General features: G+C 48.1%; 2 protein-coding genes across 3 annotated transcripts; one reads left to right on the top strand and one right to left on the bottom strand.

The window, feature by feature from the left end:
• Positions 1–483: 483 nt before the first annotated feature.
• Positions 484–2,476, top strand: LOC136714013 (fucolectin-4-like). 2 transcript variants are annotated; one of them, XM_066691292.1, is made up of 4 exons: positions 484–547; positions 1,185–1,323; positions 1,410–1,689; positions 1,803–2,476. In XM_066691292.1, exons 2-4 carry the CDS (start codon positions 1,254–1,256, stop codon positions 1,960–1,962), a joined length of 510 nt encoding a protein of 169 aa, XP_066547389.1. In that variant the 5' UTR covers positions 484–547; positions 1,185–1,253; the 3' UTR covers positions 1,963–2,476. The 2 variants fall into 2 exon arrangements, with proteins under 2 accessions (XP_066547389.1, XP_066547390.1); XM_066691293.1 differs by lacking the exon at positions 484–547 and having other exon boundaries at positions 919–1,323.
• Positions 2,477–2,571: 95 nt separating this feature from the next.
• Positions 2,572–11,035, bottom strand: LOC136714015 (IQ motif and ankyrin repeat domain-containing protein 1). The gene is made up of 15 exons (XM_066691294.1): positions 10,430–11,035; positions 9,645–9,731; positions 9,188–9,262; positions 6,934–7,067; positions 6,639–6,803; positions 6,199–6,390; positions 5,854–5,979; positions 5,484–5,623; positions 5,117–5,171; positions 4,712–4,804; positions 4,357–4,465; positions 4,126–4,222; positions 3,589–3,723; positions 3,167–3,295; positions 2,572–3,024 (listed from the first exon to the last, which is right to left on the bottom strand). Exons 2-15 carry the CDS (start codon positions 9,727–9,729, stop codon positions 2,841–2,843), a joined length of 1,719 nt encoding a protein of 572 aa, XP_066547391.1. The 5' UTR covers positions 9,730–9,731; positions 10,430–11,035; the 3' UTR covers positions 2,572–2,840.
• Positions 11,036–13,615: the final 2,580 nt, after the last annotated feature.

Genomic DNA, 13,615 nt, shown 5'->3' with positions numbered 1-13,615 from the left:
AAAAAAAAACTTTATTCCATCATCTACTTTGATGTCTCTTGCAACTACTCCACTGTCGTCTCCAGCTGTGGCAATATTACATAGTACAAGCAAACCTTACATGAAATAACAAGCAACTACAGTTTAAAGTATCTGAAAATGCTCTGCCTGTGACAGTAGCAGGCGGCTTCAAAGTGTCATAAGGGAACAAGAAATGTCAAACGGGACCATGGGTCAAATATGAGGCTGTGACACTTCTAGTATGTTATGTATAGTGTAGTGGAGTGTGATAAAGTACAAGAGTGACGTTTGATCATGTAAATGTGAACATTTCAGTTTAATGGACTGAGGGAGAGTACCTCGGTCACGCTCTATGGCACCGGCCTGCTCTGCTAATTAAATAACGACACAAACCGCAGCCAGGTCCTGTGAGCAGGTGTGTTTGTGGATCTGCGCTATAATTAAAGCCCTAATGGCTTCCTGGCTTCACAGGTCTATAAAACGGCCAGCTGCCTCTGCACGAGAGCAGAAGAGCCAGGAGCCATGACACAACATAGCCCAGGAGGAGGTGAGTAGGAGATTTGTGCTGCACAGGGAGATAGGTGTTCAGGTATTTCCCCCCCACCCCAGATGTGTGTTGCCTAGTGTATTTTGTATGACGATGATAAGCAGCAAAATGCATAATAATCTGTATTGCAATTAATGTATTTGTATAGAAGTATAAGGCCCCACTTTGTGTATTTTTGATATTGTGCCTATGAAATTTTATTACTACTGTTTAGTAATCATACATGTAAAAAAATGATTGGGTTGGATTCATGATCTGGAGTAGAAAGGCACAGACCTGTATTGGCAATGTCTCTGCAGATTTGTATGCGACCCACTGTGTCCCCAATCCCCACTGCCATTTGGGATCACAGATAGTAAACGTAGTGGGAATATAAAGATTGTCCGTGTGTTGTTACAACAGGCGTAATGACACGGTGAAGGTTGCCAGAAGAACTGGATTTTAAAGGCTGTAAATAAGTCTTGTTACATTTCCCGAGCCTTCGGTTGAGAGCCCTGGAGGTGATATGAGAAGGGGGGGTTGAGTGAGAACAACCTGTTTTGTTCTCTGTAAGCTATTAAAATGTCAATAATTGCAAACCGCTATAGATGACGCAATGTTGGTGCTGTTACAGATACGGCTGCTTTTCTCATTATAGTGCCACTCATACTACTACTATTAGCACAGGCCTTGTGTTTCTACGGTGCCGAGGTGAGGTGCTGTGAGGATGAAGCTGTACCTGCTCTGGACTCTGCCGCTCCTGGCCAGTGCAGACTCCTGTGGAGCCTTGCCTGCAGGTAACTGCCCTGTCACTGTCTCACTGGCGTAACTGCCCCCTCACTTGATGTCTCACTGGGGTAATATATATACGTCTCCTGTGCAGAGCGTAACGCAGCGCTGTACGGCCGGCCCACGCAGTCCTCGGTGCTGGAGCTGGGCCAGGCCATCAATGCGGTGGACGGGAACGCCGAGGCAGACCCCCTCAAGGGCTCCTGCAGCAGCACGCGCCTCCAGCATGCCCCCTGGTGGAGGGTGGACCTGCTGGCCGAGCACAACGTTTCCACTGTCCGCGTCACCGGCCGCGGCTGCCCCAACAGCAGGGCCTGGCTGGCCAGGGCACAGGTCCGTGTGGGGAGTCGGAGAGCGCACGACCGTAACCCTCTGTGAGTGAGTGGAGTGTGTCTGTCTGTGTGTCTCAGTTTGTCACGTGTGTCTCAGTGTATGTGCTCTCTTAACTCTGTGTGTGTGTCTCAGTGTATGTGTTCTCTGTATGTAGGTGTGGTGAGCTGGTAGTGGACCAGGTGACCCAGGAGCTGTGCTGCCAGGGCATGCAGGGGCGCTTCGTGTCAATATCACTGTACAATGTCAACTCCATCCTCAGCCTGTGTGAGGTGGAGGTGCTGGCTGTGCCTGCGGGGCAAGAGAGCTGCCTGTAGGGGGGGCTTCCCTGATGGCCGTCACTCTGACCCTGGAGAAAACTACAAGTGCTCTTGGATCAGGGAGTGGGCTGTCCCACATCTGGCCTTTCAGTCTATTCCCTTCCTAGCCACTTGCTAACCATTTCATCAAAAATTGTGTCAGTTGTAATGAGTTAAGGAGCTGCAGCCTAATTGTATTCGGTCAGTGTGTGTGACCGAGAGGGGCATGTATGTGACCACTGTTTCCACTCCTGATCAGCAGACCACAGCCAAGGCAGGTTTTTAACAACCCTCCCCAGCTGGGAAGGGATATGGACAGATGCAGCCCCCCTTTGTAGATTCAGGATCTTTAATTATAGAAAGGCACATATACTCATGAAAACAGTAAATGAATGTCCAATCTGTCCAAACAAGGACCTGTAAGCATCTATAGTGACTCAGTGGTCTTGGCAGGAGACAGGAAATGACTCCTATTGTGCTGGCAGTGTCACAAACACACAAAGAACTGGAGCAATATTGCTTCATAAACATACCAAATCTGCAGCTGCCCCGCTCTGTCTGTCAACCACACGACACCTATTGTCCTCAGGATTTTCTTTTTTTGTGTAAACAAACACATGCCGAGGCTCATTTGAATGTATTTATATCAGCTCTTACAGCAACTATTCTCTTTACACTGATGATGCATGAGTTTCAGTTAAAATACATTGTGACATAAAACAAATGTCTTGTTTTCTTTTAAAAATAAACATAAATAAATACTGTAACCTAATGCACCCAGAAGGCAGTTAATATGAAACCTATTTGAAATAATAATAATAAATGTTCACTCCCAGTCTAGGAGGGCTACAAGCCTGTTCTAGTAGGAAAGGAACTCCTTACCCCTGCTGCACCCCCTAATAATCACCAGTCTTCGGCCCAGGGATGGTGACTTCGATGGGGTAGAAGGCAGTCAGTAGGGCTTCTGGAGGGTTGCGGAGCTTGGTCACCAGGACAAAGCTGAAGTTGCCTGTCCTGGCCTGCCTGAACTCTGTCTTGGCGTACTGAGGGCCATCAGTGGGCCGTGCCAGCCCCAGGTACCTAACCACACAGGAGACAGGGAATGGAGTTAAAACTGGACACTACTGAGAGTGTCTTTTTCAGGGTTTAGCATTACAGGATGTCTGGGAAATACCGAGCCACATCGTTGAAGCTTTAGGTCTTGAAACCCTTCAAACCGTACCTCTCTCCTTGTAGAAGCTGTCTGCTCATGAGCTCCGCACTCAGCCCGGCCTGAACCTGGTCCAGCTGGTTCTGCACCGATGCAAACACATCCACCTCCATCATGTTGATGACCAGGGGCTTCCCAAACCTGGGGGAGAAGGACAGGGCTTTACCACTGCGGCCCCCAACTGGCACAGAGAGGAACCCTTCCAAACACTGGAATCAGTCTCCACATCCTCTCACCCCATATGCCCCTCTCCATCTTCCTCTGAATTACCCTGATTCCACCCCCCCATCTCTTCCTCTGTCCCCCCTTTGCTTCTCCAATTTTCTCCCTCCTCTCTCCTCTCCTCTCTTCCTTTTACCATTTCCCTACTCTTCTCCCCTCTCTGCCCTTTTGCCCTTTCTTTGCCCTCTATTCCAAACACCTCCCCCTCCCACCTGATGGCTCCGAGCAGTGCCTGTCTCAGGGCCTCGGGCTGCATGTCTCCTGGATTCAAGGCATCCAGGTAGTTGGTGTCTCTGTAGCGCAGGAAGATGGCCGCCTGGCCCGAGGGGTCAATGAGCAGCGGCCACCTGATCCCAGAACACACAGAGTCACTGGAGAGCACACTGAGACCGCAACCTACGCAGTCGCACACTAAACCTACAGTCAGAGGTTCGAGACCCTTACATGCAATACATTTCAAAAGGGGGAAGATAATGGTCAAATTATGAAGGTAGAAATATTTAAACTTGTTTCAAAGGAAGGGAAGGGCTTTTGGAACAGTGTGACTGATTTGTGTGGTTCCCACTAGGTGGCAGTGTGTTGAATCACACCTGATAAATTGCCCCAGTTCACACAGATTCCACCCTATCAAACCCCAGCTGATCAGGGGTTCACTGCATCCGATCTTTGGAAGGAATCCTAATAGTGTCAGACAGGCTTTCTGGAACAACAGAGCTCTCCTGATGGTTTCTGTCACCCTGAGCCTTCACCTGCCGTCTTCCCGAATCCTGCCGCCCACGTCTTTGAGCAGCACGTCGTCCAGCTCTCGCACAAGGCAGTGCACCCCTGCTCTGTCTGACACAGCGCCTAGGGGGAGCACACAGGCAGACGCTCACTCACGCTGTAACACTGTAGCAAACCTGGAAGATCTCAGCCCCTGAGCAACTAGGCCGTGCTGTAGCACTCTGGACATTAGGAGTGACAGGGCGAAGGTGACCCACCTCCCCCAGTCTGCTCCCGGAGCTCCAGCCGGGCTTGTGACAGATCTGCCTCAGCTTGCTGGGCTGCAGCTCTCGCCCGGGCCAGCTCCTCCTCCGCCTCTCGAACTGCCTGCACACACACACACACACGCCTGTCAGTACAGCACACGGGAGTATACATGAACCTGCAGTGCAGAACTCGGTTTTGACTGGACAGTATTGGATAAAGTCAAATCCAATTTATACATTAAGCAGTTTGCTCTAGTTCACCTCCATGGGGTCCAAAAGGAAGTGAAACATTTCTAAGCCCTGTCAGGATGCTGCTCATGCTCCCTGGAGGTTTGAGCTCAACTGAGTCCTCACTCCGCCACCTCACCGTCAGCGTCAGCTCTTCTCGGCCCATCCTCTTCCTCTCACACTTGTCATGCTCAGCGATCCTCTTGTTGAGCTCACAGTACGCTCTCTGCAGCTGCACATCCACCACACACAACGACAAGGACAGGTAACGGAGCAATGCAGTGTTAAGTGACACCAGCAGAAAAGCCGTTGAGACATGCACAACTCAAACAAGGTTAAAACATTTTTTCAAGAACAGCAAAAGTTTCAAAGTGCTTTGGCATCCGTCCCGTATCAGGCAGTATATACACTGTAAACTTGAATTTAAGTGACTTAGTTGTTTTAAACACATGAAAGTGCCTTTTTCCTTTTGCGGCTCACATGACAGAGACATACAGAAAGCCTCTTTAATCACAACAAGCCCAGTTTCACCTCCTGCTCTCACCTCTCTCTGACACCTCGTGTGCTCTTTCACCAGTTGCTCAGTCTCGGCTCTCAGCCTGCAGGAGAAACCCCATCACTTGTAACTCTGTTTGTCTGAAGGGGAGGACACCATTAAGCTTTGGACCCCCAGAGATATCTTTTCTCCCCCATGCCTAGTGATTGATCTACTCTTCCACATGTATATATTGACCTGTACATCATGTAGATGCTGACCTTGTAAGGCATTGTGTCAGTTCCTTTGAGAAGGGCACCGTAGCACATAAAGATTGACTGACTGATTAATCACAAACCAAACGATCACTGCTGCGTCTTTCAGCCCCGTTGCCGGCTTTGGCCAGTTTTGAGAGTTAATACAGGGGCTGGCTCACCGGTCAGTCTTGGCGTCACGCTGGCTCTGTTCTTCTCGTGCCCTCCTCTGCCTCTCTGCCTCCATCCTCTCCAGCATGACATCGGTGGCCATCAGGTCCCAGTCCTGCAGGGTGAGGGCCACTCCCTCCCCTGAGGCCACCTAGGCTCACACACACGCACACAGTGTACAGATTTGTTACAGTACCTGAGCACAGCAGTGAGACTGTGCCAGGGGCAGACAGAGCAGATCTGGGGCGCCAGTTGAGAAGCATTAATCCAGGCTGATGACACCCAGACTGGGACTCAAAGTGGCAAATCTATTCAGGCTACACCCTCTGCTCAAGGCTTCAGTCAGCAGCTGCTGTTAAAGAGTGTTTACAGGTGGGTTACCTGCTCAGGTGTGCAGCCATCATCTGCATGCATTCTGGGATCTGCCCCCAGCTGCAGGAGCGTCTGCACGGCCCTTAGGTGACCCCCGAATGCTGCTCGGTACAGGGGCGTCCTGCCAAAGGCTCCCTGGTGGAGACACAGTTACAGATTTTGCAATATAGGAGATACTGGGGGCTGATCTTGTGATTTGGAGGACATCTGTTTACTGTCTGCTTCATCAATATCTGATGCCATTGTGTGTGTGTACCACTGTTTGTCAGTGTGCATGTGTGTGCCAACGTGTGTGTGTGGCAGTATGCTATTGTCTTAGTGTGTGTGTGTCCAGCACATGGCTCTCAGCCCTGCCTTGCAGTTGACGTCAGCCCCGCACTCCACCAGCAGGGTGATGACTTCAGACTGCCCGCCCCCTGCCGCCTCTGACAGCGCCGTGTTGCCATTGGCGTCGGTACTGTCAATCATCCGCAGCTGACGGAGCAGGCGCTGTTGCTTCCCCGCCTCGTCGAACCCGAGGCCGCGCTGCGAGTCCAGATCAGACACCTGCAGAGGACACGGCACCCCAGGACAGTGTCAACCTCACACTCACAGCACTGACAGAAGGGGCAGTCTGCCAAATTCGTTAATTGATTCATCATTTCATTTCTGAATGTATCTGTAATTGGTTAATTACCCCTGATGCAGATCATTTAAAGCCTAACCAAAGCAGCCGCTATATTTTACACTCAGCAGGCCTCCCCTGTGCTAGAGTAATAGTGACAGGCACAGTGTCCAGAGTCCCGCCGCCTCACCTCCTTCAGCACAGCCAGGATCTCCTCCACCTCTCCCTCAAAGGCTGCCTCCAGGAGACGAGTCCTCCTGCGCTGCTCCTCCTGCCTCCTCTTCCTCTCCTCCTCTTCCCTCAGCCTCTCCTTCTCCGCCTCCTCCTGCTCTCTGCGCACCAGTGCCACAAACGCCTGTGAAACGCACAAACACACACACTCAGACACTCAGACACAGTCTGACAGAAAACACAAGTATGCAGAAACAGGTTTTTAAGACTGACGTGCCACAACACTACTGTGTGGACAGTCCTGCCACTCTGACCTCCTTCTGCAGCCGCTCCATCAGCGCCTCGTACTCCTCCCTCTCTCTCTCCCTGCGCACTCTCTCTCTCCGGGCCAGAAGACGCCTCACAGCACTCTGGAGGGTAACAGCGGCCCTCTCCTCCCGGCTGAGCTCTGTAAAGGCCCACAGCACAGTACAGCACAGGACGGGACGGGACAGGGAGGAACACAGCCAGTAGAACATCAACAAACAGTGAAACAGTGGTCCTGCAGAGCCCAGTACACTACAGGTGTGGGTTTCACTCCATGCCACCTCTTAACAACTGAATTTAACTAAGGGCCTAGATCTAGGTTGCTCTGCGCGATCGAGGAACCCGGCAGGCAGACCAGGCCCATCTGTGTCAGTGGCAGCAGTCACAGCCTCTGGGCTGCAGGTGGCACTGTGCTCTCAGACAGTCACACTGGAGGCCCTCAGGTCAAACACTCAAAAGGAAAAGGGCAGGGCGAACAAACAGAACAAAAAAGCAAAACTGCCATGCAAACCACCACGGATATATATATATATAAACAGTCATTCAGCAGATGGTTTACCCAAAGCCAATTACAGAGACTAGGGGGTTAACTATGACACTGAATCATGCAGAGTCACTCCTAGGATCCATCAGTATTCATATCTGCCTCAGGGTACCCCAAGGCATGGCTTAAAAAATAAGAATAATAATTAAGCTTAAAAAAAAAAGTTATATATATAGAAACACAGAAAACTATAAGACCGATTTGTCTGTTTCCGGATTGCAGCACGGAGAGAAATCGCAGGCTGGACTCATTACTACAAGTTGTATCTGCACTTGTATTCAGGTATTCAGTATAAATGATTGAACTGAGCAACAGCCCGGCTGGTATGTCCTGCACTTCACAGTTGAGCAGCCCAGGTGGGAAGTGGAGTGTGCCACATCTTGCCTCCTGTTCCAGAGCCAGCTTTCTGTCAGGGTTCGACATACTTCACACCTGAGTGTTGGTATGGATTACATAATATGCATTCCAAGCAATTTCAGCAAGTCAAGGCGAGACAGAGATACAGAGAGAGAGGAAGTCGGGGTAGAGAGCGAGTGAGAGGAAGTGGAAAGGGGGTTGTGGAGGGCACTGAGAACACGTTCTCTGGGAAATGTAGGGAGGTGACATTTTTTTTTTAGAGATGTCAAGAATACTTCAAGACCAACCAGTTTGAAGACTGATGGAGCCTTTCAAGCACACATTTGGATCTATTCTACCCGGAGGTAAAGATTTGTTAAAATTAAAAAGGCAATGTACATGTGTTTTGTGACACATAATGGACTACATTCATTCCTGTACACCTCCATCTTGTGACAAAACTGTAGCTGGTGAACACATAAGGGAGTTACACAAAAGCCATTAGAGTCCAAACAATGAAGTGGCAAGGCAGCCTAAGAGGAACGCCTGCAGGGGAACAGGGTGGGAAAAAGAGACAAAGAAAGAATAAAGACAGACCAGGAATTGTGACCGTGTTTCCATTGTCAACAGTGCTGCTGCTTTGAAGGGTATCATTTAAACAATTTGGGCAAAGTAACAAGAACCCCAACCCTAGGCAAACAAACGCCCAATCTGCAGCTCATCCCGTCTCAGGGAGAAACACAACACTGACCTTGATAGACGTCAGCAATGAGGGTGAATATGAAACCCTCACCCTCGCACAATGCTTCTTATTATTATCATAACACCAATACCCTGACGCTATTTAACATAAGCCATTCAAAGGCTCTTTGTGGATTGAGATATACTCAGTCTCAAATAGAGACCGATGAGGGGTTTTGTCAGTTGTTGATTATTATTATTATTATTAGTATTATTATTATTATTATATATATTGAATTGGTCTTAAAAAAGAATGAGATGTTGGTTTGCATTCTGGCACAAGATAACAAGGGTGCATTTCTAACGCTGATAGCTTACCTACTTTCCCTGTCTTTCACTTGAATGCATTCTCTATAATCCAGTAATAACCCCTTGGAGAGCAGAGCGTTTTCCTATTTCACCAGCCCCACCGAAACATCAGGCAGGAGTAGAAGTGGCTCTGCAAGTTACTACTGGTCCGTCCTTGTAGACAGGTCTGTGTTTGAAATCTCAGCACATTTCTGGATGAATCTATATTCCTACATCTGTTCTGCACCGAAAGAGCACAGGGCACACCAGGTCAGGAGTGGTTAGAAAACCACCATTTTATTATTATTATTAAATTCCAATGGGCCCCACTCACAGACACACGCCTGCCGTACCTGTTCCCTTTTTGCCAGCTTCAGTCTTGGGTGGGTTTTGGGCAGCACTCTTCTGTGGCACCCTGCTCTTCGGTCCTGGGAGAGAGAGTGAGAGAGAAAGACAGAGATGACAAGAGGACATGCAACTAAATCAAGGTGCAAGAAAAAGCTACCAAACATTTTGTAAGTGTATTTTTTAAGTTTGAAATGCAAAGATTGCAGGCCTACTTTCTCAGCACTATTTTTGGAGGATTAGATGTGTAACCTGTTTATCGATCAATCAATCGATCATTCACAAAATCATTGCTCCGCACAGGGTGTCCACTTTCTCTGTAATGCGTGTGTGTTGCTCTGATGTGTGTATGCAATTTAAATATAACGAATACACTCTCAGTAAATATTTAAATATTTCCACAGTACCGTCAGTGTTCTGCCCTCCAGGTTCCCCCAGCGGACAGTGTGAGGAGGGACACTGTACCTGGTCTCTTGGCCTGGCCTCTCCCCTTCACAGGGCTTTTCCCAACACCTTTCCCTGCTGCTGCTTTAGCTTTGTGGGAGCTCATCCCTGGAAGAATCGGGAGAACAATATAACAGGCAGGACTGCTCTCCATGTCCCAACTTCTGATTATTAGTACTAGTATTACTACTACTAATAAAACAACATTATTATTATCATTAATGTGCAGTATAAATACACAGCTACTGCAACACATTCTCAATACACCCATAAAATGTGAGTGGGGACTTGGAGGGGGTTAAATGTGTGGGTGAAACTCTGGTTGACATCATCATCATCATCATCATCATTATTAAATGTTGGTTTGTGGGGGGTGAATTGTTGTGCACCCATTTCCTACATTAATATTACATCAATCCTTGTACTTCAGACAGCTCTCCCTTTTCTTTATTCTGTTCGTTTGAAACACACAATATGCGACATATGCACCACATAACATGTTGTGTATTTAATTGATGTGCTCATCAAAAGTCACCCAATGAACAGGCACATGTGAAGTTATCTGCAACTCCTCCAGAGAGCCGAGACACAGACAAACAACATCACGACAGCATGCAACACAACACGAAATACTAATACACTAAATACACTAAAGCAATGGGGAAATACAGTGAAACAACACCTGCGTCTCCCTCCTTTGCTGTATCTGTGTGTTTCTTTGAATGTAATAGTCATTCAATATGCGGCTATGACAACCAGCAGGAAATACCAGGACAGAACGACTTTAAAATATATATTAAAAATACCTGTTTGTTTGTTGTCTTAAATAAATAGAGAAAATGCAGCACAAATCCCAGTCAACCTGTAGACAAAACCCAACTCGCACGTCTCCACAGCGACGACGCAGGCCGGAGCGCAAGTGGGCGTGGCCTGGACCATCGACAACCAATGGGCTGCGACCTCTGTTATTATCTCGACCCCTATTCAGTGATACAGGCACCCAAGTCTACTGCACCCCAAAACGAAAGATATAGCATGTCTGTTCAAATATGAGGCTAAAGGCTATGCTGTGTATAGCATAATACTTGCATTATATCTGCCGTTTGATGCAGGGACCTGTCACATTCAGCACCGGGGAAGTGTGACTAAATAAAAGTGCAGGAGTGTAACAGGCTCTGCACAGATACCCTTCAGCAGCAGCTGTGCTCAGATAACGCTCGGTGCTCTGGGTGAGTTTGTAGATGTGCAGGTTAAACTGGTTCTTGCCAGAGTGGCCTCTGTCTAGTTAAATTGCAGAGCTGTTATACTTCCCCAATCCCCTCAGTCAGGCGCACAGGCCACACCTCCTGTGTTGGGTTATGAATGTAGCCCCCGATGGGTCCATTCTAAGGGTAAGGCTCCCCACAACTGTCTCTCAGACCTCCTTGCTCCCCTGCTCTACGGCTGGAGCCACAGCACAAGCTAATGAAGTGCCTGTATGTCCGTATGGTTTCTGCTGTGGGCTGGTGTCTTGCTGTGGCAGAAATAAAGATTACTTCTTTACCAATTACATGTAATTGGTTAATTGCCACACAGACTAATTGGTTAATTGCCACAGGGAGTTGAGTGTACAGGCTGCTCTGCCCCCCTGTCTGCCCACTCTGGGTTTTTTCTGCAGAATAAGTGGGCCTGTCTCAACACTGATAACGGATCCTGACATGAATCGCTGACTGACAATGTAGGATTTCAACTTACAGGCCATACAATCGTGTTCCCGTCTTGCGAAGTTCTCAACTCGCAAGCTGTTATGTTTGTTTAGCTGAAACACACGCCTCATTTATTTATTTCTCTGCCTTCATATCTCTTGCTCTCTATCTCTCGCTCTTCAATCAGTATCAGATATCTTAGTTCAGATTATTGAATGCGCTGCATTGATGACTCTGAACAAGAAGGGGTGTGCACTGGAGGCTGGTGCTTGCGTCTGTGTCTGTGCTTTTTCTTTGTGAGCTCGCTTGTCACACACTTGCCAGCCAGATGTCAACCTTCAACACCATGCAGGTTCACCTTTTACAGGTACGAAACCGAATAAATCACTAAAAAGTCATTAATTAAACTAATGGGAGACTTAAGTGCTAGTAATTCGTGAAGAATTGTCTTGTGACAAGACGTCTTTCTCTAATCAAGGTAAAATATGTTTTCTATAAATATGAGGAAATATTTTTCTTGAGGCTAAACATGTTTCCTTTGAGGTTTAAATCTCTGTCAGGCTCAGTCACTGTGGCCACTACAACTCAGGAATTTAAAGAAGGCTATTTAGCTGAAGATATTTTTCTGTTTTTTAATGCAAATCTTTCACCTTTACCCTGAACCTGAACACAGCCCTACTAACCCTGGCCTGAACCCTACTGCACACAGAACGGTTGTGCTACACTCCTTGCCCAAGCAATCTCAGGTGTAGTGTGTCTCTCAGGAGATAGAAATGGCTGTTTACACTATAAGGGGTTACTTTTCAGACACAATAATTCTTCTTATTTTAGTTTTGTCTGTATCTCTGTCATATGTACAGAAAGAAACCAATTGCGAGAGGTCCTGCATATGTTGCACATGTTTTGGCGCAGTGTGGCACCTTTGTCGCTCGTTAGTGGGGTCTGTGCAGATCGTGTAATCAGTTGTTTCCTGGCACTTCGATTCCAAGTGGGATCTGATCACATGCACTTCAAAATCAACAAGGTTTCCTCCAAGAGGCAAAGTGTCTCTACGCTCCAGCCAGCTGCTCCACCTCTGCAGTCCAGCCCAGGATTTCATGTCTGCGCTACCTGAGACTGGATGAGCCATGTTTGCTCTCCCTGCAGTGGGGTTAGTCATACCGGAGAGGTGGGGGTTTGGGGAGGGACCGTGCACGGTGCGGTGCAGAGGGACGTAGCTGCAGGCTGTGCAGGAGCATTCCTCTGCCAGCCACACCCTGCAGGCCCAGTCGCCTGCCTGCCTGTCTGCCTGCCTGCCTGCCTGCCTGCGCTGTTGCTAAGCTTCAAAACACAGTGAAGACACACCCTGCCAGACAGACACTGTGGGACATGTTGTTAACCCCCTCGGCGCTGCGGTAAACTCTGCACTGAGGACGGGGAGCTGCCCTGAGGGAGGTGTGACTAGCAGCAGGAGCCCACCTGTCCAATGTTGTGCCATTTCTGTGTTTGGCTTCAAGTTTGGCCTCCACGCTGAACAAGCAACCACATGCAGCCTCCTCTCTATCCAGCTACCTCCACCTTGAGTTCAGCCTGTCACATGAACAAAGCCGAATACATACTCTGTCAATACGCCCTTTGTTTAACAAATTGCAAATAGTGAAGTTACTCTGTTGTGAGAATTGGAAGCTGTGACTAATTCCAGTATATACTGTGATGACAATGAGTGACTAATGCCCTGTTTTTTATTTCTGCTGAGGGGTGGGTAGGCAGTAGAGTTTGCTGTAGTAAGACTGAGGCACAGCAATTTGGCAGTATCCCCCATTGGGATTGTTCCTTTCATACAAAACTACCCCCTTTGCTTGATCACTAACGTCTAATCACATAATTTGTTTAGAACAGGAGGATGTGCAATTCTGCCTCTTCGGTTACCTGTCGTAAACAGCAGCTTAATATTCCCAGTTTGAAACGTACAAGCCTCGACACAGATAATATGTATGAAAAGGAGCACCAAGGCCGACACAGAACAGACATGAGCGCTGCAGTTTATCTGCTGACGCGGCCTCGTGTATCGCGCAGAGTTGGACCCAGACAACCGTGCCAAAGGCTGATATTAATTCCAGAGGGGTGATTAAAAAATAAATGAAAATGCAGCTGCACTCGTATTGCTGCACACTCGTAAGTATCTTTGTGGGTTTGGTATATCACTGCTTCAGGGCTGTATCTTCCTCGCTCCCTTGTTAACTATTAAGAATATTCCAAATTTGCTCTACTACGGTATTGTTTCTACAATGGGCAACCTTAGTAGTATGCCAAGAATGTCAGATGCTC

This window comes from Amia ocellicauda, chromosome 18 (genome assembly GCF_036373705.1).
Source record: "Amia ocellicauda isolate fAmiCal2 chromosome 18, fAmiCal2.hap1, whole genome shotgun sequence".
Classification (NCBI taxonomy): Eukaryota; Metazoa; Chordata; class Actinopteri; order Amiiformes; family Amiidae; genus Amia; species Amia ocellicauda.
Note: the sequence above shows the minus strand (reverse complement) of the source record. Positions and strands in the feature narration are given on the sequence as shown.